This window comes from Cibotium barometz, chromosome 13 (genome assembly GCF_041138505.1).
Source record: "Cibotium barometz isolate CiBa-2024 chromosome 13, ASM4113850v1, whole genome shotgun sequence".
Taxonomy (NCBI): Eukaryota; Viridiplantae; Streptophyta; class Polypodiopsida; order Cyatheales; family Cibotiaceae; genus Cibotium; species Cibotium barometz.
The window spans coordinates 37,587,233-37,603,389 of NC_141058.1; the positions used below are offsets into that span (position 1 = coordinate 37,587,233).

Below are 16,157 nucleotides of genomic sequence, written 5' to 3' on the forward strand. Positions count from 1 at the left end.
AGAAGTGCGCAGTCAAAGAGTTAATGGTGAGTTAAGAAAAGAAAAATTATTTGCAGAAGACATATCTGACAATAGAAAAGCAGCTCTCCTAGAAAATTCAGGTAGTTTGTACCAAAAGCTTTTGTTCCGTGCTCATTGGTTTCAAAGAACAAAGTTGAAGAAACACAATACCTTTCCAATGCCTGCATGCACGATTCCTGTCTTATCTGCTCGGAAGTCCACACGGCCTTGCTTGAGACTTTTTACAGCACTAGCCACGCTCTTGGTTACAGTACCCACCTAGACAAGAAAAACAGTGACAATAAAATCTCTCTCTCTCTCTCTCTCTCTCTCTCTCTCTCTCTCTCTCTCTCTCTGTGCGCACACGCGCGCGCGTGTGTGTGTGTAGACTCTTGTGAATCAATTGGCATTAGCGTCATATATGATGACTTGGCTGCAATATGAAGACTCATTTGTGATCAAAAATCAAGTATTGGCTTGCTATTGTGTGTTCAATAATAGAGGAGATTGTCGAATGTGAGCACTGTACATTGCAGGAGTAAAACTCATGAGTCTCAAAAGCCACATTCATCATTGTACCTGCTTGACATGATCAAATTGGAATGAGAAATTATGACTGGCCACTGCTTATAGGTTATGCTCAGGCATAATGAGATCTTACGGATGAACACTGGCACTATGAGGATCATGCTTATTGTTATTGCTGTCCAATCAAGATTTAGTGAATGGAAAAAAAATTCAACGCGACTTGGCTGTCAGACAGTGGGGTGTTGATTTCTTGGCATAGTCACAAGAAACTTTGTTTCGTATCGAGGTTTCAAGTTTTTCGCATAGAAACCTTTCATCCTTCAGTCAAAAACTGAGATTTTGAGAAATCAAAATACTGATAACTTTTTGAAAATATTAAAAACTAATACACACATGACCAAGAAACAAATCAAAAACATTAATTGAAAAATGAATTTGAGACCCTGAAACATAGAAACTTCAAAGCATAACCTCTGAAATTAGAGAAAACCGGAGGGAGAAAAGGAAAACAAAGAAAACATGAGCAAAGAGGAAGAAAAAAAATGAATGAGTAAGGAAAAGGACAAAGTAGAAGAAAGAAGCAAAGCAATTGGGAAAGAGGCTAGAGCTATGCACAGAGAAAGAAGTGCAATTGGGTAGGAGCTAGTCTTGTATGTAGATGACATGCTCATAATCGGGACTTGTGGAGAAGAAATTTAAGATTTCAAGGCTGATTTGAAAGCTGAATTTGATATGTCAGATTTGGGGCCTTTACACTACTATCTGGGCATTCAATTTATGCAAAGAGATGATGGCATTGTTATGCAAAAAAATAAGTACATAAAGAGTTTTCTGAAAAGGTTTCACATGGAAGAGTGCAAGCCACTTTCTACTCCAGTAGAACCGGGTTTACGGCTCAGCATGCACGACATTGGTGAACCTTTTGAAGCCAGCATTTACGACCAGGCAATGGGATGCCTGTGATATGCAGCGGAAGTCTTTGTATTGGATGATCCTGTCACACAGATGCTCACACCGTCTTCTGTATCCTCAGTTTCGTGAGTTTAGCAATCCACTTTAATACTTCAAACTTAAAAGAGATATGAGAGAGAGATATGAGAACTGTACACCAGATTGGGTCCCGAATTACCCACTGAAGGGCCCCCTATCCCGATAACGAGATAGTATTTGATTTATTTCTTTAGAGAGAATGACTGTGGACTGTAGATAAGCCAAACGCAAGATCTCGGAGGATCGGAGATTGGCTGAACTGTACACGGCTGTAGAAACACCTCGATGACCTGATCTCGAGCCTATGCACTCTTCCCAAGGGCATGAGGAAGGGCTGCACACCTGAGGCTGAGAAAAGAAGATGGTGGACTGTTCTAAGCTATGTTAGAATGCTGTAAATGCTTATGAATGATGTGTTACCTTCACCAGATGACTGGGGCAGATGTAGATGATGCACTGAAGGCTGGATACTGATGTAAACTGATGATTCAGGGCTGAGAACTGCTGTAGACTGAAACGCAGACCTGTAGGGATGCTGCTGGACTAAAACGCAGGTTGTACTGCTGCTGGACAGAAACGCTGGCTGTACGGCTGCTGGACAGAAAACACAGGTGTACGGCTGCTGCTGGACAAAAACGCAGGCTGGCTGCAGGCGACTGGTTCACATGCAAAAAACGCAAACTGGAGGTTGGTCAAGTTGGCTGGTCATTTAATAAAGTTTATATTTATAAATGACAATAAATGCTAAATAAATACTATAAAATATGGAAAAAATACCAGATAAATCCTAGTAAATTCCCTAAGGCTTCTGGGATGTTCTAAATGATGCACAGGCATATGAATGCATATTATGCAAGATACAGAGTGCTTTCTGATGCAAACCCTAAGGCTTCTACTGACTCTACATGCATGAATGATTCTCTCCAAGTGGGTTAAGGGACTTGACTGACTGACTGACCCGCTAAGGCTGAGGAATGACCTACGTAGCTCGTGCCTGACTTATCCTGGACTGAGGATGTACAATGGGGTCACGGCGTACGACAATTATCATCCTACTAGGTTCTAATACTGTACAACTGTTGCACTTCTGATGATGAGCCATCTTGTCACCATGCACTGAGTGCAGAGTGCATGTGACATTCCCTCCTGATTAGCTTGGCGGCAGGTTCATGGCTTCCAAGTAGTCCGCCAATAACTAACTGGGGGTACTCCTGGAAGAACTCCTCGTCGAGCCATACGGCTTCGTGGGTGCCTCGATCTCAGAATTTTGTATAGAACTGACGAATCCGTCGACCGGAACCATGCTTCCATCGATGAAGAAGGATATGCTCAGGCTCAATCCCTTCTACCTCGTCTACCACGTCAGGCTGTTGTTCATCTGAAACATCAAACACTTCTGGACCAACATAAGGTTTTAGCCAAGAAACATGGAAAACATCATGCATTGTCCAACTGGCAGGCAACTTTAACTTCATGGAGACATCACTTAACTTCTTAACTATTGGAAAAGGGCCAAAACGACAACGTTTGCCCACTTGTTTCAATCTCTGCTTCATGATACGCAAATAGACCCAATCCCCTTCCTTGAAGTGGACATCTCGTCTAGACTTATTTGCCTGTCTGCTATATGCTTGAGAAACAAACGGGCTACGTCCTCGGCTGTGGCCGTATGCTTGCATGGGATGAGCATGCAGAATTTACTAAAGCGTTCCACAATGGTAAAACACTGAGTGTTACGGGATCCAGTGGATGCTGGTAGAGGCTCTACAAAGTCCATAGATATGTCGATGAAAGGTCCGTCGGGGATAGGCAAAGGTTGAAGTAAACCTGTCTTCTTTGTATGGGGAACCTTGACTTTTTGACAAATCTTACAGGCTTGTACATGTGCATAGACATCACGCCTCATCTTTGGCCAATAAAAGGACCGTTCTAATTTCTCGAGGGTACTGTTGATACCCCTATGTCCTCCAACTAAGGAGTCATGGGCATCGTGGAGAAAAGCGGAACGCTTTTCCGAAGTAACACAGAGACGGTTCTTGTAGAACAATTAACCGTTCTGTACTGAATAGTGGCCAGGCTCAGAAGTGAGGGCCAAACTATACTAAGTACCAAACTCAGGGGAGTCGACATATTGGTCTTTCATACTATCCAAGTCCTTCCCCGTGATTTCGAGAATGGTAGCTTCTTGGACTGCCTGGATGCTGGACTTTCGACTGAGAGCATCTGCTACTACTGGGTTATGCTTACCAGGGATGTATTCAATCATTCCTCCAAACTGTTGGAAGATTTGACTCCACCTGACCTATCGATCACTCCACTGGGCACTGGGCATAGTCTGAAGCCACTTAAGTGCTTGGTGGTCTGTTTTCACTATGAAAGCCTGTCCATAAAGAAAAGGCTTCCAATGTTTGAGCATTGTGATCACACCCAAAAGCTCTTTGTCATATACCGAATATTTCTTTTCGGCGACATCCAACTTTCTGCTATAATATGCCACGGGTCTATTGTCCTGCTGGAGGACTGCACCTATGGCTACATTGCTGGCATCGGTGATGACCTCGAAAGGTTCGTCCCATGATGCTAACTTTAATACAGGTGCTTCTGAGGCAGCTTTTTGGAGTGCGCGGAATGCATCAAGTGCCTTACTTGTAACTGAGACCTTCTGCTTACGAGTCTTCACTCCCTTGAGCAAGTCGGTAAGAGGTGCTGGAAGGTTGGAAAACTGATGGACATGGGTACTATAGGCCTGACAAAGACCTATGAATGAACGGATTTCTTGGGCGGTCTTAGGAATGTCCCAATCTAAGATCTCCTGAACCTTTGATGGGTCCAGTCTAATCCCATCGGAACCGATGATGTAGCCCAAATACTGAACTTCCTTAACACCAAAGACAGACTTTTTGGCATTTATGTAGAGCTGATTATCTCGCAAAAGTTGCAAGACTTTCTCCACATCTTTCTCATGTTGCTCTGCAGTGGGTTGAGAAGACTAGTATGTCGTCAAGGAATATGAAAACACACTTCCCAATGTGGACTGCGAAAATCGTTGCGGGTGCATTTGTAAGCCCAAAAGGCATGACTACGAACTCGTAGAGACCACGCTCTGTCCGAAAAGCTATTTTTGGAATGTCAGCTTCAAAAATGCAGACCTGATGGTAACCACTCTTGAGGTCGATCTTAGTGAAAAACTTGCTCTGCCAAGGGCCGACAGTTCATAATCCTTTTTGACATGAGCAGTTCTGAGGACGCCATCTCTCCCCAATTTGCTACCAACATGAGCTGTACCTTAGTGCCCTATCATTTGGAGGTAGACGGGTTTACACTTGGTCTCCGCACCCATATCTTTCAGAAGGCACAACAGTTTTCTTTTCAAGTTCAAAAGGCCTCATTCCAGCGAGATTTCATTGTCTCTCCTCTTTTGGGATGTGACATGATCTTAGGAATTGAGTGGTTCCGTCAGTATGAGCCTATTCCCAATTGGGAGCAGGACACTTTTACTATTTGTAAAGGTTTTCCTGAGCCTGTCATGATTCGTGGGGATAGAAGCATTCTTGGCATCCCATTGATTTCGCATCTTCAGGCCAGACGAGCTATCCACAAGGGAGCAGAAGGAGCACTCCTTTATGTTCGTGCTCAAACAGCCCCTCCCTCATTAGTAGCATCCGTTACATCTTCAGTCCCTCAGTTAGCAGACCTCCTATCCAGACACCAGGACATTATGCTTAGGGACGATCTCCCGCCCAGTCTCCCACCCTCTCGCCTTGAGGACCATCACATTGATTTGGTCCCTGGATCAGATCCTCCTAGCAGGTTTTCCTATCGTCTTTCCAAGACTTTAGAGGGCGAGTTAGAAAAGCAGTTATCTGAGCTTCTCCGAGCCGGATTCATTCGGCCTTCTTCCTCCCCATTTGCTGCACCTATCCTATTTGTCCAAAAGAAGGATAAGTCTGCACGCCTTTGTGTAGACTACAGGGCATTAAACAAACTCACTATCAAGAATAAGTTTCCTATGCCTAGGATAGAGTACATTTTGGAGCGTTTAGACGTTGCTTAAGCTCGGATCAAGCTTTTCTGTGTGGTTGTTGCCTCACCCTCCTGCTTAGCATCAAGTACCACGGATGGCATGGAATGCATAGAAGGTAAGATCTGAACCGCATTGGTGGTAGCAAGCAGGTCTGGAGGAGCAGAGTATACTGCGGCAATAGTGGCAGAAGGCTCTTTGGAGGCTTGCTTCGCTTGTCTTTTTGGACAATCCTTCTTACCATGCCCAATGATATGACAGAAAAAACATCTGTTTTCTGAATGATACTGTCTTTGCTCCTCTGGAGGAAGATAGCCTCCAATGATGCCTGCTTGAGCCTTTTCCTCAAGGGTCTTCTTAGGCTTGGATTCCTTATCCCCTGAACTAGAGCTAGGACTATTGTCTGTCTTAGTGTCTTTAGAAGACGAATTACCCTTCCCCTGTTGGGGTTTGGTACTGGACTGAGATGACTGCTTGGGCTTGCCTCTGTTCATCTTCATTTCTTCATTCTGAGCGAGAGTCAGAGCCCGGTCATATGTACTTGGTTCAAAGTTACGAACTATGAACCGAATGTTAGAGTCCAATCCACGAATGAATTGCTCCATCTTGGCCTGCCAAGATAACCCTGGCTGCTGTGCTAAAGTAATTACCTTACCGAAAAACTGAAGCACTGGGGATCCGTTCTGTATGAGTCCATAGAACTCGTCTTTCAGACCGGTCATGTACTGGGGCGGGAGAAATCTGGTCTTCAGGTCATGGACAAAGATGTCCTAGTCAAAGGCTGTGACACCTGTGGCCTGGTCTATATGAATACTAGACCAATGCTGCCACCAAGTGACTGCCTCACCAGTGAGATGGGGAGCCGCTAAGTGGACTTTGTCTTGAGGGTCTGTGATCCTAGCTAATGGAAAATGAGCATTAAACTGATGAATAAATTGATTAACTGATGAATGATCACACTTACCATCATACTTACTGAAGTTTGGTTGACTGCGAATGATGGTGGTTGATGCTGCTGCGGACTGCTGGCTGGTGACACCTATGACTGGGGAGACTGAGGAGAGCTGCTGATACCTCAAGTGTATGGCCTCCTTTTCCCGTTGGTGCTCGAGTAACATACGTTCTCGATCAAGCTCACGTTGGTGTTCCCGAGCGGCGAGTTCAGCCTGACGCCGGTCTTCGTCAATCCTGCGTTGGGCTTCCTCATAGTCCCGTCTTTCTGCTTTTTCTCTTTTCCTTCGAGCCTCATCCTCTCTCCTTTGTTGTTCCATCTGAAAGAAGAGGGAGATGTAGTCGGGTGCTACTGGAGGTGGAGAAGAACGTGCTACTGCTGCCTCCAAGAGTTGGAGACGCTCCATGTGCAGTTGGTTCTGAGCTCTAAGAAGAGCTAAGGTGTCTGCTGTAGGCGGAAGAACATGGTCTCCTTCGGGGGAGACGTCTTCCGGCTGATGAGTACTCTCTTCTGTAGACATGATGCTGAAGTCGGTGGTCATGCCGGAACACAATCTAACCGTCCAAGGATGCCCCCATGCTAGGATACGATGTGTGTGGACAATCTGAATCTGATACCAATGTGATATGCAACAGAAGTCTTTGTATTGGATGATCCTGTCACACAGATGCTCACACCGTCTTCTGTATCCTCAGTCTCGTGAGTTTAGCAATCCACTTTAATACTTCAAACTTAAAAGAGATATGAGAGAGAGATATGAGAACTGTACACCAGATTGGGTCCCGAATTACCCACTGAAGGGCCCCCTATCCCGATAACGAGATAGTATTTGCTTTATTTCTTTAGAGAGAATGACTGTGGACTGTAGATAAGCCAAACGCAAGATCTCGGAGGATCGGAGATTGGCTGAACTGTACACGGCTGTAGAAACACCTCGATGACCTGATCTCGAGCCTATGCACTCTTCCCAAGGGCATGAGGAAGGGCTGCACACCTGAGGCTGAGAAAAGAAGATGGTGGACTGTTCTAAGCTATGTTAGAATGCTGTAAATGCTTATGAATGATGTGTTACCTTCACCAGATGACTGGGGCAAATGTAGATGATGCACTGAAGGCTGGATACTGATGTAAACTGATGATTCAGGGCTGAGAACTGCTGTAGACTGAAACGCAGACCTGTAGGGATGCTGCTGGACTAAAACGCAGGTTGTACTGCTGCTGGACAGAAACGCTGGCTGTACGGCTGCTGCTGGACAGAAAACGCAGGTGTACGGCTGCTGCTGGACAGAAACGCAGGCTGGCTGCAGGCGACTGGTTCACATGCAGACAACGCAGGCTGTATGCTGAATCAGGGACTGAACTGATGCTGAATGCAGGCGCCTAGGGCTGTAGGGACTGCTGAACTGCAGGTGTTGGAGAAATAGGGCTGGCTGAAGCAACCTAAAACACTCCAAGGGCTGGATGAGACTAGTCTAGTGCTGAAGGCAAGAGAACTCCTAGGGCTGAGGAGGAAAGCTCTTAGCACACTGAAGACTGAATGATAAACTAAGCCCTATGCAAGCCTATTTATACTAACTGGAGGTTGGTCAAGTTGGCTGGTCATTTAATAAAGTTTATATTTATAAATGACAATAAATGCTAAATAAATACTATAAAATATGGAAAAAATACCAGATAAATCCTAGTAAATTCCCTAAGGCTTCTGGGATGTTCTAAATGATGCACAGGCATATGAATGCATATTCTGCAGGATGCAAAGTGCTTTCTAATGCAAACCCTAAGATTTCTACTGACTCTACATGCATGAATGATTCTCTCCAAGTGGGTTAAGGGACTTGACTGACTGACTGACCCACTAAGGCTGAGGAATGACCTACGTAGCTCGTGCCCGACTTATCCTGGACTAAGGATGTACAATGGGGTCACGGCGTACGACAATTATCATCCTACCAGGTTCTAATACTGTACAACTGTTGCACTTCTGATGATGAGCCATCTTGTCACCATGCACTGAGTGCAGAGTGCATGTGACAATGCCTCATTTACTGTACAACTGTTGCACTTCTGATGATGAGCCATCTTGTCACCATGCACTGAGTGCAGAGTGCATGTGACAATGCCTCATTTACTTGTGTAACACGAGGCCTAACAGAGCTTTTGGGGTGTCTCTGTTTAGCAAATTCATGCGCAGCCCAGGCACAAAGCATTGGCAAGCAATGAATCCCATTTTCCGTTCTCTACAGGGTGCCTTGGATCTTGGATTGTTCTATCCCAAGGGGCCAGCTTGCAACTTTATGCATACAGTGATTCAGACTGGGCTGGTGATTATGATACCAAGCAATCAACCAATGGGAATTATTTTTTCCTTGGTAGTTCATGCATATCTTGCTTGAACTACTGCCACATCTACCTACCAGGCTTAGTACAAGGCAACCTTCACTCCTACTGTAGATTGTGTATGGCTGATCTTCACGAGTGTCAACAAACACCCACTACTATTCTCACTCATAGCCAAAGTGCTATGGCCGTGGAATGAGATACTGTATTTCATGCATGTAGCAAGCACATTGAGATCCATTACCATTATGTCGGAGAGAGATTGCATGCAAGGGAGATCAGTTTCTCTCATTGCCCTACACAATTTGACTAGAGAGAAGTTTGAAGCTTCCAAAAAGCTTTAGGCTTGCTATCATACAAAGAGATCAACTACCTTGTACAAGTTCACACTTACACTACAAGGGGAATTTGACGGCAAATGCACTCTTACGGTAATGTTACAAGCGAGTAGGACCCAACCAAGGGCACTTTTTCCCATGTGGTTTTTCCCCTTGAATACCCAGTGTGAAAGGACACTCTATCTATTGCTTTGTTCTCATATTATTATTATGGATGGTTGACTCCATCACCTCCACTGATTCTCACTCTTAAAACTGTACTCTCTCTCTATCTCCATCTCTCTGTGACTATGAGCAACCTCTCTCTCTCTCTCTCTCTCTCTCTCTCTCTCTCTCTCCAACACTTTCAAAGCCATACGCACCAAATGGAGCTGAAAAATATCCGAACTACATGCTTCCGCCAACGTGGTAGCCATCTCATGGGTCCAATTGGTGATGACTTCTCCATCTATCTTCATGTTGAACTTGAGAGGCTTGAGAAGCTTTAATAACTAAGTTCATTCCTCACGAGGCATGGAGGAAAAACTCAGCAATCTAGTAGCACCCCAATGTTAGGCAAGCGAGAACTTTCTCGTGGAGAGGGACTCCACCAAGGAGACCATCGGTGATGCGAATGGTCTCTTATGTCGACTAGTCACTACACGCAGGTGTAGAATTATGATTGTTGGACCGACAACAAATCTTGTCCGATACAACCCTACCTGCATCCAAAGGAGTGGAAAACCCTTTTCCAGGAAGTTATGCCACTTGAAGCCCTTTCTTCGAAGCACAAGCCTTGATAGACACCAAATCTGGAACCATAGGCCCTTAGAATGCTGACTCTATCCTATCGAGATGGTTAGACATGGCCATCATGCTTGCTTTGAGAACCTGATGTAGCATGTAAGAGGTTGATCGTCGTAACGCGCAACAAAGCCTTCTTCTGTTTTCCGCCAAAAATATCCTTCTATTAGTTAATGAAAAAACAGCCACAATGAGCTAGATACAAACTCACCTCATGGATGGGGCATGAATCAAATAATCATGAGGAAAGAGACTTCTCCTCCGTTCTGTGAGGAGAAGGCTATCTCATAGAAGAAGAGGGGGGAGGGGGGGGAGACAACCACACAGTTAGTCTATAATGCCAAATGGGGTCTCCGCCTCTATCTGTGAAGAAAGGGCCAAGCCTCCAAAGCCTCAAGAAAGCTTCATGCTACTTCCACATGCAGTCAAAACCTCCTTGTAACTTCCCTCTCTGACCACGGAGGGTGTGAATGATATCGATCCATATGCTCCTAATGGTCTCAATCGGTAGAGCGTGGGTACCCTCGATGCCCTCGCTGCATCTAGCATGCCAAATGTGCCAAGCTACTATGCTACTGCAAATCTCCCATCTCTGGCATGAGCCTGGCCGCCAGTCACCGTAGGTGAGGCTGTGACTGGTACTACTGCAATACGATGGTGGTGACTTGAAGGGCTAGCCCTCCCCCATCCTCCTCATAAGCCCTGACCACTTAGCCTTTGTGGCCTAATCAACAGTGCCCCCGGGTCGATGCCATGTCCATAGCGAAGATGCGAAGAAACCACTGTCAAATCTGTTGAGCCTTCCGGCAATCCAAAAGGCAATGTCGTTGAGACTCCCAAGGGTGGCCGTATGTAACATGCGGAAGCTTCGGGGGAGATCGGTAACTTCAATGCTCAGAAATCAGTACACTTTTCACGACGAAAATAACGCACAAAACTGAATATAGATGTGCAAAAAAATAGAGAGAGAGAGAGAGAGAGAGAGAGAGAGAGAGGGAGAAGAGGACCCAGTATTGGGTCCCGAATACCCTCTGTAGGGCCCCCCACCACGGATGGTGTATTTGCTTTTATTAGAATGATGCAAAACTGAAATAAGAGACTAAACCTGAACCTGAACCTTCTTAGCTAAGGAGAATCCTCTTCCCTTGACCTTCAATTCTTCACCCTTTGTGTTAGCTTCTCCTTGGCTGTCTTGGCCCCTTGATTGGCTTCAGCACTTGGTGAAATATGAGATGAATGAACTGATTTAGGCTATGAGTATTTATACCCCTCTCTAATGCTGATCGGCTGGTTTTACCCTAGTCAACTAGGTGGCTGACTGAAAAAAGCCCCACGATTGGTGTAAAGTAGCATTAAATGCTAATATTCATGCGTGTTCATACCTAGTCTGCCCGGTGACTTGCGTTGGCTGATGGACAGTCTTCTGGGCTATGGCCGCCTGCAATCCAGGCTGCCCAATGGACTTCAATTCCAAAAATAATGAATGGCTGAGTACAACAAAAATCAGCCAAGAGATTACACCTGTATGTCCAATCTGATGGCCCACAATACCTCTTAGCACAGAGGATCTATGCACACAAATCTGTGTTTCACAATAACACACTGTGCCTCCCTCTGATCAGCCAAGACCACTAAGCAGGGCAGCCATGAGCATACATCTGGCATAACTCAAGTGCATGATACAACATCTCAGCTCATACATACATGTACTGTCCAAACTCTGTCTCAACCCTTGTCAATCTGCCATACCCCTCCTCTCACAAGGGGCCAGATAACTCAAATCTGCAAACAGACATCAAGCAGTAGAAAGAGAGAGATGAACAGATGCGGAGCTTACCAAAATCAGCTCGTGAAACAGCACTGGAGGAAGCAACGGTACCAATCTGTACTTGCAAGCACTGGTTTCCACAATCCTGCTTCACACGCATGCACGTACTTGTCTGTACCCTCCTCCTTGTGTTCACTTCTATGCTGTCTTTGAATGTACAGATCTGAAAAACAGCCCCGTACCCGTCTCTACTACCTCGGGATACGTGCCAAGAGTTGTACTTGCAAGCGCCGCCTGCAGCCAACACCTGGACTTGCCTGAACCTGCGCAGTCAATCTGTCCACAACCTGTCCTGCGCCGCCAGCAGCAGTACAGTGTTGTACCTGGACTGTCCGTACACTGTACGACAGTCGTACTGTTCTGTACGACCTGCACCTGATCCAGCAACCTCTCCGTACAGTCCCTGCTACAGCCGACTGCAGCAGCAGATGTTCACGCAGCCAACAGTGCGCAGCCAGTCCCAGAAAGAGAGCGCTTGCAGCAGATCTGGCCGTACAGTGCTGTACGGCTGGTTTGCACTCAGAAAAGCAGCAGCAGCAGCACGACTTCCCAAGCGACTCTTCTCTTCCACTTTTCCACGCATGTACACAAGCGCATGAAAGCTCCACGACTCCTTTTCCCAAAAAGAAGAGAGAGGGGGAGGAGAGAGAAGCACACACTCCAAAAGTGGAGTGACCTCCTCCCCATAAAAATCCTAGGGCCCCAAACTTAAAAAGTCCCTAGGGGCCACTAAGGCCTAGGGGCAACTTTAATAAACATTAAAGTTTAATGTTCTAGTTCCCCCCTTCACACCTAGGGATGTCCACACATCTATAACTCTGTTCGGGCACCCCCCATGTGAATCATTCAATATTCAGACTCTGCAACCACCATGCCCACACTTGTGCTGTTCCATTTTCACAGGGCCATGACACTAGCCAACTCGTAGGGCTGGCCCAAGGCAAGTCGGTTGCCTGGCCAAGCCTTCTTGGGCTGGCCGACACCCTGCACATCCCCTCCTTGGCTGGTGGGCAAGGGCCATGGGCCCCTTGGGGTGGCCTAAGGCCTACCCCCTGCCCAAACATGGGGTATAATCCCCTTTCTAGGGTTGCCTCCCTTCTACATGCAACCTACACAGCCGTCTGGCATCTGGCCACAGACCAAACACATAGAGCAACTGACATCATTCCAGAGGGAGACTCACAGCGCGGACTGGCACTGTTTCATGTGCAAGACAATGCACACCTGACCTTGGACGCATGTGCAAGACAATGCACACCTGACCTTGGACGAATGGAGTGGAATCCTGGCTGACTCGTCCCGAATTGGGCTCACATGGGACCAGTTTTCCACCCCAGGTCCTGCACCTTCTTGTAAAGATATGTCAACGTGGCATCCAAGTGCGGGATGCACATGACATCCCCTTCTACTTAACTTAACGGAAGCTGCATAGCCTCCGCATAATCCGTCAATAACGCCGGATAGTCGTCGAAGAACTCTTTGGTCAAGCCATACCACTTCATGGGTCTCTCGATCCTGAAACTTTGTGAGAAATTGTCTTTGCCTTCGACTTGAGCCATGCTTGAAGCGATGTAAAAGAATCTGTTCTGGAACCATCACTTCAGCTTCATCAATGATATATGGTTGTGCCTCGTCTTTCACTTCTGAAGGGATCGGACCTGCATATGGTTTTAACCCACAGACATGGAACACATCGTGCTGCATAGTCCAACTCAAAGGTAGCTTCAACTTCATTGAAATCTCGTTAATCTTTCTTTGGATGGAAAAAGATCCGAAGCTCTTGAATGACGACTTTGGGCATCGCTTGCCCACCTGTTTCAACCTTTGCTTCATAATCCTAAGATACACCGAATCACCTTCCGAAAACTTCATATCCCTTCGGTCTTTATTGGCCTGTTTGCGCTTTAGCCAACCTATCTTTTACTGACTCCAAAATCTCCTAGTAAGACTCCATCAATCTGTTCGCTTTAGGTATTGAAGACGAGGTTCTAGTCAATAGCGACTAGAATGGTCTTCCAAACGCTGCCTCATATGGAGTCCTGCCAATAGCTAAAGAAAAAGAATCATTCAAAACAGCTTGAACTAAAGGCAAATAAGATTCCCACTTACCTTGCTTATCGTGGATGCACTGATGTAGAGCCAATGTGTCACATAGCACTCCAGTGCAATGTGCATGTATGATGTGACACCTGAAGTAATTAGGCAAGCTTTGCATGATCCATAACAAGTCACCCAAAACCAAGGATAAATAATGATGGCGAAGAATGAACGCCTTTCATGCAGAGAAAGGGTGGGTAGGATCAGGGGAGTAACCTACACCACAAAATACAAGGGTGTGCCACACTTGGAGAGCCTAGGGACTCTACTCTATCCGAGCAATCAACATACAATTGCCAGAAAAGGAAAAAAAATCTGCAAAATCACTACGCTTTGATACCAATTGTAGAACAGACGTGTCTATGTGCAAGAAAACTAGGGAAGAGTGCAGCAAAATCATACTGCACACATAAGCGTCCTAAAATTTTCTCTGTATATGTACAGAAAAAAACAATTACAATTGAATTAGCTGTAAAAGAGAGGCTGAGAGTGAAAACATCAACACACAGCCCCAACCACTTGTTGAACACCTCCTGGCTAGTAGCCAGTGCGTACAAAAACGCTCTACTAGAGACTAGCGCTTAGAAAATGTAAATGATTATGTGATGATTTGGCTACCCACGTATACATATATATACACATATATATATACATATATCAATGCTATTGATCGGTTTGATTTATTGCTATTGACCAAGTCCATGACTTGCCACATAGCATTGTAGCACTAAGCAACTACAAATGATTATGACGATTTGGCTACACACACACACACACACACACACACACACACACGCATACATACATACATACATACATACATACATACATACATACATATATATATATATATATATATATGGACATTTACGACCATGGGAGGCATGTTTGCCTATAAGGTTATGCCTTTGGATTAATGAATACACCAGTAACACTTCAACGGTTGATGTGTACGGTCTTCAAGGATTATCTACAAAAATGGTTAGAAGATTTCATTAATGACTTATGTGCTCATTCCAAATGGAAAGATCATCTTGCTTGCTTAAGAAAGAGCTGATCACATATTTAAAGATAGAAGCTGCGATTGGAAAAAAGAGCCAACAACTATGGGAGGCATGTTTGCCCATAGGGTTATGCCTTTTGGACTAATGAATGTTCCAATAACATTTAACGGTTGATGTGTACGGCCTTCAAAGATTATCTAAAAAAATGGTTGGAAGTATTGATCATTGACTTATGTGCTCATTCCAATCATCTTGTGTGCTTAAGAAAGAGCTGATCACATGTTTAAAGATAGAAGCTGCGATTGGAAAAAAGAGACGCATGAGGTTTCACGCGAGCACAAAGAACTTGAACATAAACATGCCAAACTGGAACTTCAAGAAACTAGCCTCTCAATCATAACATTCCAAAAATAAATAAAAACTATTGCAATCCATGAAAATGATGCAAAAGCACGTCTTTTAAGCAGTCCTAACGTACACAAGCTAAAAAGGCTACCTTTACCCCCCTGAACCTGTTGTTACACAAGATGCATTGCCTCTCTTTAGACATGCTGCTGCCTTTCCCACAACATAAGAGCAAACTTCAAAGACCTCTACTTTGCCATGCAGGAGAAGAACAGTATGATCAGCAGTGCTCAACTCAAAAAACTATCCTCCCCGAGGAGGTCACCCAGAGATCACTTTCTGACAATAACTGTAGCTGACAAAGACGGACTTTAGACACATGCCCAAGAATTTTCTATTAACTTCTAGCATGCATTGAGGATATCTATGGGGCCGCTGTGAGACTTATCACACCATATACATATAGAAAACTATTGTGATATACGGTTGACATGGGAGCAGCAGGAGGTAAAGAAAAGACATGAGCTTTGGAGAAACAAGAATACAGAATACGATGGTCACATCATTATTTCAGGAAGTGGCAGCAGAAACCTCACAAAGTGCAAAGAGGATCAGGACTAGACCAGACGAAACCAGAACTGAAAGTTTACACACACAGTTCATAAATCCTATGAAAGTCAAACACAACAGAAATTTACTACAAGATGCAAACTTTTTTTGAAGCCCTTGCACAGCTTACCTTTGGATTAGGCATCAATCCTCGAGGCCCTAAAATGCGAGCAACCTGCAAAAATGGAGGCCCAATTATCAAGCTTGCCATTGATGAGGTGCAAACACTTGAACAAAACATAATGCATGCACGACAGACTCCTCATCGAAATAGCTTGCAGTTTGAGCAAGAATTCTCTAAGGCCTGAACGTCTCAATCATTAGA

At 45.1% G+C, this 16,157-nt stretch overlaps 1 protein-coding gene across 1 annotated transcript in view; it reads right to left on the reverse strand.

The window, feature by feature from the left end:
* Nucleotides 1-16,157, reverse strand: part of LOC147632647 (Ribosomal protein L1p/L10e family) — a 55,075-nt gene that overhangs the window by 30,300 nt on the left and 8,618 nt on the right. The window contains exons 6-7 of the mRNA XM_086807459.1: nucleotides 15,963-16,007; nucleotides 172-279 (exon numbers count right to left, since the gene is read on the reverse strand). Coding sequence (XP_086663585.1) covers nucleotides 172-279; nucleotides 15,963-16,007 — 153 coding nt within the window. The remainder of the gene's footprint in view (nucleotides 1-171; nucleotides 280-15,962; nucleotides 16,008-16,157) is intronic.